Genomic DNA, 18,401 nt, shown 5'->3' with positions numbered 1-18,401 from the left:
ATTCTGAAGTCGTTCCCTCTTGTCAAAGACTTCCCGTCTGTGGGAAATATCTTTGCCGTATCTAATCTGTTCAGGATTTTTAACATTTCGAATGTTTCTATAAGAACCTCCCTCATTCTCTGGAACAGCAGGGAGCACAGCCCAGCGGCTGCCCATCCATTCCTGGAATCATTCTCGTGAATCTTCTCCGAACCCTCTCCAATGTCAGTATACCGTTTCTAAAACAAAGAGGCCAAGACTGCACACAATAAATCGTCTGTTCTGCAACTACCTTAAAGAGCCTCAACATCACATCCCAGCTCTTACATTCTTCACCTCTAGAAACGAATGCCAACATTGCATTTGCTGTCTTCAGCACCATCTCAGCCTGAAGGTTAACCTCATGGTATCCAGCACAAGGACTCCCAAGTCCCTTCGCATCTATGCATTTTGAATTCCCTCCACATCTAAATAATAGTCTGCCCGTTTATTTCTTTCCCATGCACTTTCCAACTTGCATTTCATTTGTCACGTATTTGCCCATTCTCCTAAACTAAGTCTCTAAACACTGCACGTTCTTCCACCTATCTTTGTATCATCGGCAAATTTAGCCACAAGTCCATTCATTCCATAGTCCATATCATTGACAGTCATTGTAAAATGCGGCGGTCCCAACACCGACTCCCGTGGAACTCCACTGGTAATCGGCAGCCAGCCAGAATAAGATCTGTTTTCTGGCGAACAGCCAATGCTCCACCCATGCTAGTAATTCCCATGTAATTCGATGGCTCTTATCTACCTAAGCAGCCTCATGTGCGGCACCTTGTCAAAGGCCTTCTGAAAATCCAAGTACACCATTTTCACTACATCTCCTTTGTCTACCCTGCTTGTAAGTTCCTCACATATTGCAATAGTTTAGTCATGCAGGATTTTATCTTTCAGGAAACCATGCTGGCTTTGGTCTATGTTGTCATGTGCCTCCAGGTATTCCGTAATCTCGTCCATATCAATCGATTCCAACAGCTTCCCAACTACTAATATCAGCCAACTGGTCTCTGATTTTCTTTCTGCTGCCACCCACCCTTCTTAAATTGTAACGTAACATTTGTAATTTTCCAGACATGCTGTACAATGCCAGAATCTTTCGATTCTTGAAAGATCATCGTAAAAGGCTCCACAATCTCTTCAACTAATTCCTTCAGAACGTTTCCAGCGTCATGTTCTATTCGTCCAATATCTACCCTCAACTCTCTATACTTTTCTATACTTTCTAACACGTTTAGTATATTTTTGGATATTAGTTGCCAGCGTCCTTCCATAATCCATCTTTTCTTTCCTTATGACCATCTTTGTTTCCTTCTGCGATCTTGATTTTCCTGTGGCTTTGACCTCCTTTGTTTTTACTTTGGCTCCTACTTCACTTGTCCGCCACGGTAGTGTCCTTCTTCCATTCGGAAATTTCTTCTTTTTTGGCAATATATCTGTCTTGTACTTCTCTCATTTTTTCACAGAAACACCAGCCATTTCTGTTCTGCTGTCCTTCCTGCTAGTGTCCCTTTCCAATCACCTTGTTCTGTTCCTTTCTCATGCCATTGTAATTTCATTTACTCCACTCAAATACCAACATATTGGGATTTAGTTTCTCCTTATCAAATTGCAAAGTGAACTACATCATATTCTGATCACTTTTCCCTAAGGGTCCCTTAACCATGAGTTCTCTTATCACCTCCAGATCATTGTGCAACACCCAATTCAGCACAGCCGATCCCACAGTGCGCTCATCAACAAGCTGTTCTACATTGCACAAATTCTCTCTCGAGGTTCAGTACTGATCTGTTTTTCCCAATCCTCTTTCATGTTGAAGTCCCCAACTAATATCATGACATTACCCTTCTGACACTGTCTTTTTATCTCCTGCTGCAATTTGTAATCGACATTATGGATACTGTTTGTAAGTCTTTATGAAACTGCCAGTAGGTTCCTTTCACACTTGACATTTCTTAGCTCACCCCAGAGGGACTCTACACCTTCCGATCCTATACCATCCCTTTCCAATGATTTAATATTATTTCATATACAGAGGACCACAACACCTGCTCTGCGTTCTATCTTACCTTTCCGATGCACCGTATATCCATGAGAAATGTAAGGACAGATTCCTAATCACTTACTTCCTATAGGACTCATCACATTTTATTGACACTTCGCAAGTAGCTGAAGTTTACTGAGAACTTCGAAGTAAGACGGAACCCAGTGGGGCCAGCAACAGTTCTGGTGCAAGAAAAATTGCTAAAATATCGAGTTTGGTCTATATTAGTCCTGACGACAACATTCTGCATTTCCTTACCCACAGATATCGCTTGATACGTTCAATCGTTCTGGTGGCTGTGCCGGCTGTCACATTTTTACGATTTTATGTAGGTGCTTGAAATCAGAAAGCTATCTCAACATGGCAGTAATAATCTCTAAACAGATAGATTTAATGCCAGATCTCTCGCAGTGAGCGATAAGTTTGTGTTATTCTAATTCTAGGACAGCCCGGATCAATAAAGACAAAGTGTACCCAGAGAAAAGGGGCTCAATTTACCTGCGCAGATAACGCCGGCATAGTTGGGTTCAGGGTGTGTGTAGAAATCCCATTCTTCTGATTGACATTCCCGCAGAGCAGCCTCGGTCCCGGTGCAGTTAACATCATACGTTATAATGTAGTCAAAAACCTTTCCAAAGTGATATTCGTGCGGGGCTTTCAGCGCGGCGCCGCAGCTCAGCTCTCTGCACACCACAGTTGCATCCTGCAAATCCCAGCTGGAAGCATAGACAGGTCTCCAGTATCCCCTGTAGTTCACTTCCACTCTCCCGGCGCATGGACTGCCTCCTTTTTCCAGTCTCACCTTCAAACTTTCTGGAATAAAAAAAAAGATTAAACGTTAACACAAGAGTCTTTGAACAGGCTAGAAATTTTGAGCAACACGAAATGCTGACGGACCTTTGCACATCAGTCAGCATCTATCGAGAGGAGCAAAACACACAAAATACGAACATTGATTATTAACGCTGAGGAATGGCCTCAGCCCGATTGTGTGTTCATTTCCCTACATGTTTTATTTAGACACTGTATATATTTATTAATTAAATAAACAACCAAACAAATAAATAAACATATAAGCAGTTAAACTGATAAATTAGCATTTTATATACGTATTCATTGGTAAGTTAGTGTATCTGGAAACAGGCTGAGTGAACTCGGCCTTTTCTCCTTGGAGCGACCGAGGATGAGAGGTGACCTGACAGAGGTGTGTAAGATGATGAGAGGCATTGATCGTGTGGATTGTCAGACGCTTTTTCCCAGGGCTGAAATGGTTGACACAAGAGGAAACATGTTTAAGGTGCTGGGGAGTAGGTACAGAGGAGATGTCAGAGGTACGTTTTCTACGCAGGAAGTGGTGAGTGTGTGGAATGGGCTGCTGGCAACGGTGGTGGAGGCGGATACGATAGGGTCTTTTAAGAGACTTATAGATAGGTACATGGAACTTAGAAAAATAGAGGGCTGTGTGTACACCCTCATAAGAGAGGAAAAAATATCAGAAGCACCTGAGGGCCAACCTGTTAAACCACATGGTGGCAGGCGCACCAGCGAACTGCGAGAGAAGGTAGTTGAAACATTTAAAGAAACGCAACTTCCAATCCACTTCGACACATATAAAGATAGAAGATGTTAGCAGAGATATGGGACACCGTGTGTCAAATCGGATCAGATTATCATGTTGGTCTCTTGTATAGGTTAGGGGAAAAGAACTGTTGTGGTGCTGAATTACTCTACAATCAATGGCTGCAAATTGCAGAATTTGGAGCAACTGAAAACGAAATGTGGACGATTTAAGAAAACAATCATCAACTGCTTCACATTGATTTTGACTTTGATCATCAAATTCTAGACATTTCTGGTTCGAATCTGTGCAGTCTGGACGTCGACAAATTAATGCGCGGCTGAGATCCTAGTGCAGTGGATAGGGCTTCGGGTTCTTGGGTCATTGGGATCACTGCTGACGGAAATATGACACGTACCAAAGCTGCGGGTTGCACCTGAACCCGAAGGTTGACCATATCCTCGCGGTTAGGTTATTTAGAGCGGCTCTGCAGTGTTTAAACTGTTAGCAGCGGGTGACAACCAGAGTGAAGGGACTCAGAATAAGACGGAAGATATAAAACCAAATATATCGTATAGTAAGACTGTCACGAAGGTCAGATAGATGACAGGATAAAATTAGGAATGGAGAATCAACAAAGGGGAGCTAATACAGTACTCAAAGTGTTTTAACAGTGCAGGGAGTATAGGAAATACGGTGGATGTTCTTGCTACACCATTGCAAATTATCAGGTATGATGTTGTGGCCATCAGCGAATCATGGCTGAAGGATAGCTGTAGTTGGCAGCTGAATATCTGAGGGTACACGTTGCATTGGAGCGATAGGAATGGATGCAGAGAGGGTGGCAGGGTAGGCTGGGAAAGAATGACAGCAAATCTTTAGAAATATGTGACATAAAAACGGAAGTTGTTGAATCCATGTTGGTTGATTTCCGGAACTGCAAGGGAAAAGACCCTAGTTGCAGTTATATACTGGCCTCCCAAGAGTAGTTCGGATGTGAACCAACGGGAAATAGAAAAGGCGTGTCAAAAGGGCAAATGTATTATAATCATGAATACTTCAACATGCAGGGTGACTGGGAAATCGGATTAGTTAGGAGTCTCAAGGGAGTGAGTTTATTGAATGGTGCGAGATGGCTTTTTCGAGCAATTTGTCGTTGAGTCTACTAGGGGATCAACTATACTGGATTGGGTGTTTTATAATGAAACGAAGGTGATCAGGGAGTATGAGGTAAATGAACTGCATGCAGTAATCACAATATGGTTGAGTTCAACTTAAAATTCTACAAGAAAAATGTAAAATCTGACGCAGAAATATTTTAGTGGAGTAAAGGTATTGCACCAGCGTGAGAAAGGAGTTGACCAATGTAAACTGGAACGAGCTGCTGGCAGGGTTGAGAGCAGGGCCGCAATGGCGTGCGTTTCTGGGGGCAAAAAAAAATAAGGAAAGTGAAGACTAGATGTATTTTAAAAAAACGGAGAAATACTCAACAGGCAAAACAGTACAGCCGTGTCTGACAAGGCAAGTGAAAGTTAAAGGAAAAGGAACGGCAGACAACACCACAGAAATTATCTGGAGGTTGGAGGATTGTGAAGCGTTTCGAAATCTACAGAGAGAAACTCAAAAATCATTTGGAGGAAAAAGGTGAAAAGATGAAAGCAAGCTAGCAAACAAGTTCAAAGTCAATAGTATTTTTTTTCAAGTACGTAAACAATAAAATCAGGATGGGAGTGGATATAGGATCGCTAGAAAATGAGCCGGGAGAAATAATAACGGGGGACAAGGAGATGACAGATGAGCTAAATGAGTTCCTTGCATCAGTCTTCACTGTTGAAGACAATTGAAGTGTGCCAGGTATTAAAGGGTGTGAGGGAAGAAAAGTGTGTGCAGTTACTATTACAAGGGAGTTTGGTGTTCAAAAATCTGAAACAGCGAAGGGTACATCAGTCATCCTGTCCAAATGAACAGCATCCTAGGTTCTGAAAGAGGTAGCGGTAGACATTGCACAGGCATTATTAATAATCTCCATAAAACATTGGATTCTGGCATGCCAGATGAATGGTAAATTTCAGAACTCACTCCACTCTTTAAGGAAGAAGGAAGGCAGCAGAAAGGAAATTATGAACCAGCCGGCGTGATTTCAGTGGCTAGAAACATGTTTGATGCAAGGGCTAACGATGAAGTAATGGAGTACTTGGTGACCCAGGACACGGCAGGCCAAACTCTGCATGAACTCCATAACGGAAAATCTTGCCTAGCGAATCGGCAGATATTCCTTTTCGAGATTACAAGTAGGATTGATAAAGGGGATGCAGAAGATGTCGATTATTTGAACTCTCAGAAGAGCTTTCACAAGGTAGATGCTGCTTAACAAGGTAGAAGCCATGGTCTAACAGAAAAATGGTGAGATCATTGGTTGATTGCTCGGAAGCAGCGAGTGGGAAAAGTCATTTAAGTTGGCTGCCAGAGTCTAGTGGTGTTTCGCAGGCTTAGGTTTCGGGATTGCTTCTTTTTATGTCGTATGTCAATGATTTAGATGATAAAATAGACCGCTTTGTTGTCAGGTGTGCAGATGATATGAAGATTGGCGTAAGGACAGGTAGTGTTGAGGAAATTGGCAGGCTGTAAAATGACGTAGACATGTTGGGAGAATGGGGAACAAAGTGGCAAATGAAATACAATGATGGAAAATGTATGATCATAAACTTTGGTAATAGATATAAAGGTACAGACTACTTTCTAAACGGGGAGAAATTCAAAACAAAATCTGAACTGCAAAGGGACCTGGGAGTCCTGGTGCAAAACACCCGGAAGGGTTAACTTGCAGGCTGAGTCGGTGGTGCGTAAGGCGAACGCATTATTTTTCTCTAGCATTTTCATTTCCAGACGACTAGGAAACAAATGATGCGGAGGATTTATACGCTACTGGTGAGGCGTCACCTTGAGCATCGTTAACAGATTTGTGCTCCCATTCTAAGAAAAACATACGCTGGTATTAAAGAAGGTTCAGAGGAAGTTACAACGATGAGTCCACGAATGAAAGGATTGTCACAGAAGAACGTTTAATACCACGGATCTGTACGCGCTGTAATTTACAAGGACGGGGAGGGGATCTCAGTGAAAATCTCGAATGTTGAAAGCCTAGTCGGAAAACAAGTGAAAAGGATGTTTCCCGTGTTGGAGGATTCTTGGACAAGAGGGAACAGCCTCACGAAAGGGGGACGTCCGTATAGAACAGAGATGCTGAGATTTTTTTTCAGCCAGAGGGAGGTAAATGTGTGAATTTATTACGAAAGACTCTGCTGAAAACCAGGTCGTTGGGGATATTTAAGACAGAACTTGCTAAGCTCTTGATGGGCACGGCAAGAAAATTTACAGAGAGAAGTCCGGGGAGTGGAGTTGAGGAAGGGGGAAATGATCAGGCGTGACTGAAAGCGTAGCAGACTCATTGGATCAAATAGTCTAATTCTGCTCCGATGTCTCATGGTCTGATGGCGAATTTCTCTCCCACCACAGATCATGTTCGACCTGGTCATATGGTCGTGTAGTTGTACAGACTGACAAGTATGTTTACACTGGTTATCATCAGTACAAGATACGATAACACGAATAGTAATTCCAACATGACGAAAATAATCCCGACACAAATTGGATTTATTTTGACGCCGTGGGCGTTCTGTTCGTGTATTGGCATTAGTGACATGCAGGAGGACATCAAACTCGCGGCGCCGCAGATATAAAAACCTAACTTTTACCTTTACAAACAATGCCAACATCCTGACTGTGTGAATAGCCAGTGTCACCCCATGGCTCTGATTTACACTCCTGAAGAGAGGCCTCGCTCCCACCGCACTGAATATTCGGCGTGAAAACAGGTCCGGATCCTTCCTCATAGCCACCAGCAAAGGCTTGATGTACAGCGCCACAGCCCAGCTGCCGACACACTACATTCGATTTCGGCATATCCCAAGAACGAGCATTCACAGTCCCCCAGTTTCCTTTGTACTGAATCTCCAATCTCCCGTCGCATCGACTGCCGCCATTCACCAACCTCAACTTCACACTTTCTGGAAAATAACAGAAAATAACGATCCGCAGTAAACAGCGGTAAAGCTGGAGGCCATTAGTGCTCGGCGCATCGCGTACGCTGCTAAAGGACGCCCGAAAATTCAAAATTCTTCATTGAAAACGTTTGATCAAGCGGGAGGTCAGGATAGTGAAACCCCTTTTGAGCTGCTTAAACTGACAAAAAGACAAGAAACTAGTTGACGACTGAGAGCTAGAGGAAGCCTGTCGTCCCAGGAGAAGAATTGGGTAGCTCCCCAGAAGACAAGGTCATATGCATCCTTCAGAGAGCGGCAGATCTGCCATTCTGTCATTGTCCTACTGCACACAGTCCTCATTCATTGGGATATCGAAGCCAAAATTTGTTGGAAAGAGTCGAACTGAGACTTCACGTGTCGTCAGCATCAGCAGTAAGAGGATGAATTTAACAATGAAAGCTTATTTAAGCTTAGGGAAAACTAAGGCCAGGGAATGTACTTTCTCTGCTATCCGCCCTACCTGAAGATGACTCATCATCGAACCAAGTTGAAATAAAATCCTATTTCCTTACCGGAAAGATAACGGCATGGGCAGAAAAATAGCTGACAGGCAGGAGGCAGCGGCTTGGAATAAAAGGTGCCTTTTCTTTTGGCTGCCAATGACGATTGGTGATCCTCGTCGGTCAGTATTGGGGCCGCTACTTTTTACATCGTTTGGCAAAGAATTAGATAATAGAACTTATGACTTTGCGGCAAAGTCTGCCGATGATACGAAAATAGTATGAGGAGCAGTTAGTGCCGAGAAAGCAATGCGATTGCAGAAGAACGCAGACAAACTGGAAAATCGAGAAAATAGTGGCTGATGAGACATTATGTTGGGAATTGTATGAGAATGCGTTTTGGTAAAATGAACAATGGTGCAAATTATTATCTAAGTGGTGGGATAACTCAAAGCTCAGTGTTTTTTGCAAGACTCGTGTAAGATTCCCAGAAGGTTAATTTACAGATTCAGTCTGCGGTATAGAACGCAAATAGGCCTTTATTTCAAGGGGATTGGAATTAAAAAAACGAGTTAGTAAAAAAATGAAGTAGTTTCGCGCAGTGAAAAGTTAGCAAAGTTACCTGACGGTTCTGGCTGACAATCCCCGAAGCGACCTGAAATGAGAAATGCAGAATTAGATTTGCTTGTGAAGTAGTCTGATTAGGTTGTGTGGTCGTAGGATGTTAGGCGGAATAGTCAACAGAAGAGAAATAAAGTCAAAAACGCAAGACGGATTAAGCTGTATCTGCGGACGAAAGCTATTTGTATTTTTTTTTATTTTCATAGGTATTGCGCATTCTGCCTAAATGTTAAGTGAATTTCCCATTTCTTTGGTGCCCCTTATTCCCTGGATGTTTCCATTTCATACGGCAGTCAAGCATTAAACATTTTATCCAGATACTTGAAAGGAGCTAAAAAAAAAATCGTCGCATTTTCCATTAGAATCTAAATCATAATATAAACCAAGACAGGGAATAAGAATATAAATTTCAGCATGTCACTAACTGTGATTCGTCGCATCCGTGCACTGGAACACAGGAATATGGACTGTAAAACAAAATGTTTCGTTGTATTTCTCCTGACGCGCAATGAAAGGGAAGCTAAATGTAAAATTTGATATATAATGTAAGATAAGATCATAGATAACGAATCTCATTCCACCACTGTATGATGGATTAAAACTAAAAATCTTCGAATGATTGAAGAATAAAACCTAAGTTATTAGTAAATATTCACTGTATTGCAGAATGATTTCAAAGATGTAAAACGCTTCCAAAATCTAAGTCTAAGTACATTTTTTTCAAATTCCTTCACTTGAACATGCCACATGGTGGCAGACAGAGCTGTAACTAATAAATAACAGCAAGAAAGTTGTGCACAAGCCTTCAGCCAGGAGCAACTGCAGCTTTGGGAGCTACGCACATTCACTGAGTTATTCATTCCGGATGCCGATACGTAGATTCCTAACATCAATTTATCTCCAGTTCTAGTCAATTCCAATTTATAATCTGTTTGGAATATCATCTGACAACAGCCGCTCGTTTGCAGAGGGATAATTTCTGAGTCTCATCTCCCTTAGTGTAGGTGCAATTTCAGAGTGAACCGTTTCACAAAGACCTCAATAGGAAGTTCAAACGTGTAAGTCCATATAATTAATGGAAACAGTTCTCTAACGTCAGCGATTCAAACGAGAACTTGCTTAAACAATGGAATATAAAAAAAAACATCTTCAATGAAGCTGCAAAGTAAACACATCTCAGTGTTCTATTTTCATCGTCATGAGTTGCGAACAAATCTGCCCGATTCCTGATCAATTCAGCCACTATACTCTAATCATACAAACAAATTAAGCTTTCCTTTGCACGGGAAATTCGTAGGGGAAATATATGTTTCAATATTGCGTAATCATAATGTTATTTCTGTGTTCTTCTTTCCAGTAAGATTGTAATATTTAGCAAGATTGTAATAAACATGCGCAAGTGAACAGGTTATTAATAATTTCTCTTCACTGCCCAATAATTTCCATATTCTTAATATACTCACTGGTCCAGATCTGCATCATCGTCAGTGCCACGACAGTGTGCAGCATTATAGCGGTGGTCATTTAGAAAGGTTTCTCAGGAATGTTAAAGGAGCCGGTACTGCAGACAGCTGAGAATCTCTCCAAACCCTTCTCACGCTCCACTTGATCTGAACATTTTTTTTCTTTCCCCCGAGTACTCAATAATTCTCTCTGAACCGTCAAATTTCACATATTGAGTTGTGAACCGCAATTCACTGAAACGCACCAATGAGATACATTTTGTCCTTTAATGGAAATGATGGGGCCATCTTCTCTCATTGGCTGTGAGAAACCAATGAGCAGTTAGAAACTGGAAAGGCCATGAATCCCCGACCCGATGTGTGCATCGAAACATATCCTGTCTTGTAACTTTGTTTAAGATCTGGTGAGCTTTCTCTGAGACCAGATTACTCAACTCCCATTTTCCCAACATCATGCTGTTCGTCTCATTGATAATTTGCTCAGCGATCCTGTCCCGACTCACACTATCACTAGTAGCATGACAGCATCACGCCTTGTTGAATGCTCCCTTAAATCATGTTCCTTGCTGATCAGTTTTCGGTGCGGAAATGGGGGTGGGGGGTTGCAATACAAAAATACTTCATGCTGTCGTCAATTTGTCCATCTATGTCTCACGATTGCAGGCAGAATATTTTCTGTTATTTCCACGCAAAATCATCAAAGAAATAACAAAAGAGTGCTGTATACCATTCTCTGGTGATACATGGAATTATCTGAAATATATCTCTCCGGGAATTCATAAATCTCCAGGAATATTAGTACGCACTCCAGAACTTGTGTTTTTTTTTTCACGTTTTAAAATGATAGTCAGTCCCCTGACATTCCCTCCTTTTTTGCAAGGTGCTTTATTTCCCGGTAGTTTATTTCACGGATATGGTCTCGCTCAATCAGTCACTCACCCGATTCAAGTTTCTCATATGCCCAGTTCACTGACTTAGTCCAGAGGTCAGATAAGGTACGTTCAGTGAGATTGAAAGATAAAGATGGTAAAGGAAGGGGCCTTAAGTGACAGACGAAGTTGGAGTTCTAGTCACTAAAGGGAGAAAAATAAAAACATAGCTCATGAAATCGGATAAGGTATTTAGAGATATATAGAGAACTTTATCAAGGAAAATAAACTCCAAAGGTTTCAGAACGATCTTAACAACTTGCTCAAGAGGAATCCTAACTACATGTGTTGCAGTTTCAGAACAAGAGACAGACTATGGTGGGGGTATTACTGCTGAAGGAGCATGGAGCTAATTTGTGTCAGGAGTCAGAGGATGTCGGCAAAGTACTAAATCAGTTTTCTGCATTTAAATTCATGAAGGACAAGGATACAGGGAAAGTGAGATCAGAGTGTGCTATTAGAATAAGCTGCTGAATTGTGAAGCAAAGAGGTCGATGTTATTAAATGATTTGAAGGACATTAAGATAGACACATTCCCATGGTCTGATAGGACTTATCCTACCTAATGGAGATACAAGTTGGAAGAATGTTGTGCAATCGATGAAGATTTCTGTACTTACTGTCCATTCAGCCAAGCTACCAGTGGATTGGATCTCAATGTTGTTCCCATGACTACAAATGCGAGCAGACAATTGAGTCCCCAATGAGTGTTGTGAAATTAGTGGGGTAGATTGCCAAGGATAAGATTGATTACAGGAAAAAAGCAACATAGGGTAGGAGTGGCAACCAGCATGTTGGTTTTGTGTGGAAGAGGTCATCGCAGAAAAAAAAGTGAATTTAGAACTGTAGAAAGCGAGTTCAATGATTTAATGGATTCGCCTTGGGTGGCTTCGGCATGGTGATTGGCGTTCCATCTGTTAATGCTTTCTATGGTGGGTTGAACATGAAGATTTAGATACAAAGGATGCCGAGCCACATGGAAGTTTGGGTGTAGAACTCGACAGACTATGGAGGTTGCAGCGTGAAATTCTAGCTTGGAGACCGTGCCTAGTGGTGTTCTGCAAGGGGCTGTGTTAGGCCGTTTGTTCCTTTGAAATAACATAAACATTGTGGTTAAATTTGTGGATGATACAAAATGGCGAATGTCTGAAAAATGAGAAAGATCTTCAAAACATTAAATAGAATATCATTAAAAGTGATGGCTGAAGGGATTTAAAATATGGGTCAACCGGGAAACATTTGAGAGAGTGTACCTAGGGAAGACACTAGTATCCCGGAACAGAAATGTGTTGCTTGTTAGGAAGATGAGGGACAAGGCAGCTTAACTTTCGGCTGAAAGGAGAGATGGTGGTGAGATGGCTGAATTCCCATGACCTGATAGGATTTATCCTACCTTTAGGAGATGAACGTGGGCAGATCGCTGGGGAATAGACGAAGATTGCTGTATTCACTGTCCAGACAGCTAAGCTGCCAGTGAACTGGAGTACAATGTTTATCCCTTGACTGAGAAATCGAAGAGACAAATGAGACTCTGATCAATGATCTGAAATCTGTGGGTGGATTGTAAGGGCTAGGATTAATTACAGTCTGCAGTACACATAGGATGGGAGTGGAAAACCGATATCGTTTCTTTGTGGAAAAGGGCATCTCGGGTCGGCTGGTGGCGCACTGACATCGGCGCCGGACCCGGGAGCGGAGGTTCCCGGGTTAGAAAGCAGTCGGCTCCGCTCTTGCGTACATGCAAGGTTGACCTCGTAAAATAAAGCGAAAATACTGCGACAAGATCTGTGTGAGGAGTGACGCGCCACACAGTCACAGTCTCTCTCTCTCTCTCTCTCTCTCTCTCTCTCTGCGCGATAGTTGGGTTCCGTAGACTTTCAGAGAGATCAGGAACATGATGCGGCTGGTTTGACTGTAAATATGCTGGTAGATATGGTGTGTGCAATTTTGTGCGGATTTCAGCAGAGATATCATTGGCGCAAGAATCTGTTCCTACTGTCTATCGGTTTAGTTTCTATTTTCTCTGGCTAAGGCACTTGCTATTCTCGTTTTTTTTTGAGTTTTTTGCTGTTTTCTATGCCCTCATCAGAGTTTGTTTTTATTGGGACATAATGACATACATGTATCTCAAGATTCTTTTTTTGTATGTCTCCACGTTTCGTAATTCAAAGTCGTCTCCAGAGTACAGTGGGAAACCATTTTCTGGAAGACGGCCGATCCTCCCCGTGTCCTGGAATCAAATTGGTAGCAGCAATCTCACTTGGACGTTAGGTGCACAGGAAGTGTGGAGGAGCAGAGGGATCTGGGGGCACATGTCCGCAGATCCCTGACAGTTCCCTTACAGGTAGATAGGGTAGTTAAGAAAGCTTATAGGGTGTTGGCTTTCATAAGTCGAGTGATAGAGTTTAAGAGACGCGGGATCATGATGCAGTTCTATGAAACTCTGGTTAGGCCACACTTGGAGTACTGTGTCCAGTTCTGATCGCCTCATTATAGAAAGGATTTGGAAGCATTGGAACAGGTACAGAGGAGATTTACCAGGATGCTGTCTGGTTTAGAGAGTATGAATTATGATCAGCGATTAAGGGAGCTACGGTTTTACTCTCTGGAGAAAATGAGGATGAGAGCAGACATGATAGAGGTGTACAAGATATTACGAGGAATAGATAGACTGGACAGCCAGCGCCTCTTCCCCAGGGCACCACTGCTCAATACAAGAGGAAATGGCTTTAAGGTAAGGAATGGGAAGTTCAAGGGGGGCATTAGAGGAAGGTTATTTACTCAGAGAGTGGTTGGTGCGCGGAATGTACTGCCTGAGACAGTGGTGGAGGCAGATACATTAGTGAACTTTAGGAGACTACTAGACAGGTATATGGAGGAATTTAAAGTGGGGGTGGGTGGTTATATTGGAGGTGGGGTTTAAGGGTCGACACAACATTGTGGGCCAGGGCCTGTGCTGTGCTGTACTATTCTATGTTCTATGTTCTAATACAGCAAAATAAATAAATAAATACATTCATACATACAAAATCAAAGCTGAGATGAGCAACTAAACGCTATTGCAAGGCAAAGGAGAACAAGTCACATGCGAAAAGCTGAAAACATCCAACAGGCCCGACGAAACTTGTAGTCTATGAACCAATCTTGCATTTATCTGTCGAATTTCTGTTTCTAGAAATAAATTGCGATCAACGTGAAAATTTCTAAGTCAGTCAGAACATATTCTTGAAAAATATGCGAAATGAAAATGGAAATGCGAAGGAACATTAAGGAATTTGGAAAAGAAGGACATATCTGAAATCGCAGAATGAATGTCATCATCTTTTATATGAAACATTGGGCTGTGACTAAGCACAGTGAACTCAATGCTGAGTTGCATAAGGATCCAATGCACCAAGTGAAAAGATAAAACAGTACAGAATACTAAAGAAAGGCAGTGAAAAGGGGAGAGGAAAAACAGAATAGTTTTAGAAACTAAAACTGCAGGGAATTCTGAGAAAATTGGAAGTATTTTGGGCAGAATGGAAGACGAATGTCCAGCTGGATTGGACGCTGCCTCAGGCTGTGTTTTCCCTATGCCAAAGTTCCTTTGATAATGATTTTATCATATTTACTTCTGGATTGGATGCAGTGCATCGATGGACAATGAAGCCTATTGCCATACCGGTATACACGATGCTACTGTATCATAAAATAACCCTGAGAAATAAGGACACACAACATATGACAGTGGCCTCGCCTTCGACTCATTTCGAAACCTAGATTTCCACAACATGTATTATCTATCTGGAATAGGTCACAACTGATTCCAATGAATATTGTTTTGCTACTCCAAACCCATATCATCAAATGCATTCTCCCCAATTTCAAAACATTATTGGTGTTATATTCTTAACCAGACTCTTGGTATTTTTCGCACCTGTCAATCCCGAGTACAGCTTTGGGACGGCAAAAAGCAATACAAAAATTCAAATAATGCAGCAGCTGTTTATGTCTTCAGTCATATTTTTGAGGTTAAACTCATTGATCTGTTAATTTACATTCGCAATTTGAAAAATTTTGCTGCATTTTTACATGCAGTTTGAGCTAATAGTTTATTGGCAGATCCGGCACTCGAGTTACTTTCGATTCTAGCTGTTAGCAGGGATTGCATTGACTTTAAAATGTGTCAATGTAATCAATTTCTCCTCTCCCTCCCCCTAACACTGTTGACACTAAGAACTGCTTCAGAACAAGAACATGTGCGTTCTCTTTCCGTGGCATCTTGCCACGACTTTAAGGTAATGTAGCCGCTCCTATTTTAATAATAGCATTTCAATACGTGTCTTGAATCTTCATGTCCCTAGGAACGTCCAGATAGAATATTTGCACAGTAATAATTGAATATAGCGCCTAATATTCATTCATTCATTCTCTATATAGAGAAACCGTCTTGTCACATTCTGCAGCAATGTCTCTAAAAAGTGCTTTTCTGTTGAGCTCACAGGAAACACCTGCTGTTGCACATATCTTGAATACATCTTCTCCTCTGAAACACATATATGCGGTTTCTATATTTATTCTGTAATTACATTCTGACTCAAATGTTTATGAGCCTAATTTTTGTTCCACACTCTTCATCACTGTGCGAATGTTTAGTTTGAGTTCTGAATAGTTATTGAGGAGAACTTACTGAGCTGGCCAAGGATCTACATAGCAAGTACGGACAATTCAATTCTGAAATGGTACGAATCTTGGTTATACAAGTCATTGGCAGTCATATTGTTTCAAGAGTTAAATTATATTGCCAGTGTCTAAAGGCCTGGAACATTGTTCTATTGGTGCAACTGGGCAATGTTAATTCAGCTAATCATATAATTGTTGAATGAAAACCTAAAGTTACTCATGAGAATTCTGAAACAAATATACTGCTGATGAAAGACACCACACTACAGAAAAGGATCTTGGCGATTGTGGGGATGACTTAAAGCGGAAAGAAACTCTTGAGCATATAGATATTAAGGATATTAAGAAAGAGAATATGCTGGAACAGTTGGAAATCATCCAGTTGGATAAGACACCGGGACCGGACGAGATGGAGGGTTGGAGGGTTGCGAATGTTGTTCCCTTATTCAAAGAAAGGGAGTAGAGATAGCCCAGGAAAGCATAGATTTTTTATGCTTAAGTATTCACCACATTAAAGTCCGTATTTAGTAGATGCCCCTTTGGCAGCAATTGCAGCCTCCATTCTCTGTGGATACAGTAGATCTCTAACGGCTTTGCACAAATGGACACTGCAATTTTCCACATTCCTCTTTTGAAGAACCACTGAGGCCCTGTCATACTGCATGGGGCTCGTGAGCGAACATCCCTTTGCAAGTCCGTCCAGAAATTTTCAATTGGACTGGGGTGTGGACTGAGATTTGGCCACTGTAGGACATTAATTCTGTTATTTTAAGCCATTCCTGTATAGCTTTGGCTTTATGCTTGGGGTCATTGTCTAGCTGGAAGACATATCTTCTCCCAAGTTGCATTTCTTCTGCAGACTTCGTCAGGTTTTCCTGTGGGATTTCCCTGTATGGTTTTGTAATCATTTTACCCTCTACATTCACCAGCTCTCCAGCGCCGACTGCAGTGAAGCATCCCCACCGCACGATGCAGGAAGTATATAACCTTTAGTCTGTGGGCAAAAAAAAAACTCATTTTTATTTTTATCAGACCATAGAACTTTATTCCCGCTAACATCAGAGTCTCCCACGTGCCTTTTGGCACACTCCAGCGGAGAATTCATGTTAGTTTTTTGTTCAAAAGTGGTTTTCTCTTTGCCACTGATGGGACTGGTGAAACACTCGGACAACAGCTGTTGTATGCACAGTCGCTACCATCTCAGCCACTGGAGCTTGTAACTCCTCCAGAGTTGTCAAAGATCTCTTGGTGGTCCCCCTCACTAGTTCTCTACTTGCACGCTCACTCAGATATTCAGGACAGCCCCGGCTGTAGCCAGATTTACAACTGTGTCATATTCTGTCCATCTCTTGATGATTTACTTAACTGTACTCAAAGTGATATACAGTGATTTGGAAATTACCCTGAATCCATCTCCTGACTGTTGCTTTTCAGTAAAGTTTTTGCGGAGTTGCATGAAGTGCTCTTTTGTCTTCATGGAGTACCTTTCTCCCCAGGATACCGCCTCATCAGCAGTTGGACCTTCCAGATCCGGTTGTATTTTTACTACATTCAATTGAAAAAAAAACCTTGACTGCACACGGTGATTTCCGTTTAACTGATTATGTGCCGATTGGCTGCACCAGTGATGATTTAGTGTGTTATATTAAAGGGGGTAGGTATATACTTATGTCACCAGTTATCTTGTATTTCACATTTGTAATGGACTTAGATCACCTTGTAGAGATCTGTTTTTACTTTGACTCGAAAGTGACTTCGCTTTTTCTTTTGATCGGTATAAAAACACAAATCAATCCTTGCACACTGTTCAGGTTTTATACTTTCCCAGTAAGGTAAGGGTCAATCTGTTAAAGGATCCACACTGTGAGCGGCTGGGGAAGCGGGGCTGGCTGAGACTGGTAAGGTGGACTGTGGGCTTCCCCGAGGAGCGGGGCGACTAGTTCTCTCTCTGACGCTCCTGAAATCCATAATATAATCGAATGGCTGCGGGATCAGAGAGTCCAGACAATTTGTGTCGTCCCTCACGGCCAATTCATCCTTCATCCTGTCCGAGTGGCCCTGTCAAAACACCCCCCGTAGGACCTCGTCATTCCACCCGGAGTCTACGGCTAAGGTCGGGAACTCAATGGAATACCTGGTCACTCTTCTCGAAGCCTGAAGAAGAGTCAGCAACCGTTTTGCGGCGTCCTCACCGCGAATAGATTGTTCGAAGACTTTCCTAGTTTCAGCAACAAAGGAGGAGTAGGAGGAACAAACCTCTCGCCGGTTATCCAATATCGCGGTTGCCCAAGCCAAGGCATCCCCTCGTAGCAGCCCCATGATGTACGCAATCTTTGATTTATTGGAAGTGTAGGTACGTGGCTGCAGCTCAACGACCAGGGAGCATTGTAACAGGAAGGCCCGGCACCTACCTAGGTCCCCGGCATAGGGTTCAGGCTCGGGTACATACGGCTCTCGAGGGGATGGTGTTGCTGATTCCCGGGGCGAGGCCATCCCGAGCGGTGCGGTTTGGGTAGCCGGGGTTCTAGGAGGGTGTGGAGAAAAGGAAGTGGAA

General features: G+C 42.3%; 1 protein-coding gene across 1 annotated transcript in view; it reads right to left on the bottom strand.

Annotated features, from left to right (window-relative positions):
• Positions 1 to 10,299, bottom strand: part of LOC134342003 (soluble scavenger receptor cysteine-rich domain-containing protein SSC5D-like) — a 32,511-nt gene extending 22,212 nt beyond the window's left edge. Inside the window, exons 1-4 of the mRNA XM_063039942.1 lie at positions 10,254 to 10,299; positions 8,792 to 8,824; positions 7,382 to 7,693; positions 2,567 to 2,881 (exon numbers count right to left, since the gene is read on the bottom strand). Coding sequence (XP_062896012.1) covers positions 2,567 to 2,881; positions 7,382 to 7,693; positions 8,792 to 8,824; positions 10,254 to 10,299 — 706 coding nt within the window. The remainder of the gene's footprint in view (positions 1 to 2,566; positions 2,882 to 7,381; positions 7,694 to 8,791; positions 8,825 to 10,253) is intronic.
• Between the last annotated feature and the right edge of the window lie 8,102 nt (positions 10,300 to 18,401).

This window comes from Mobula hypostoma, unplaced genomic scaffold, assembly GCF_963921235.1.
Source record: "Mobula hypostoma unplaced genomic scaffold, sMobHyp1.1 scaffold_94, whole genome shotgun sequence".
Lineage (NCBI taxonomy): Eukaryota > Metazoa > Chordata > Chondrichthyes > Myliobatiformes > Myliobatidae > Mobula > Mobula hypostoma.
Note: the sequence above shows the minus strand (reverse complement) of the source record. Positions and strands in the feature narration are given on the sequence as shown.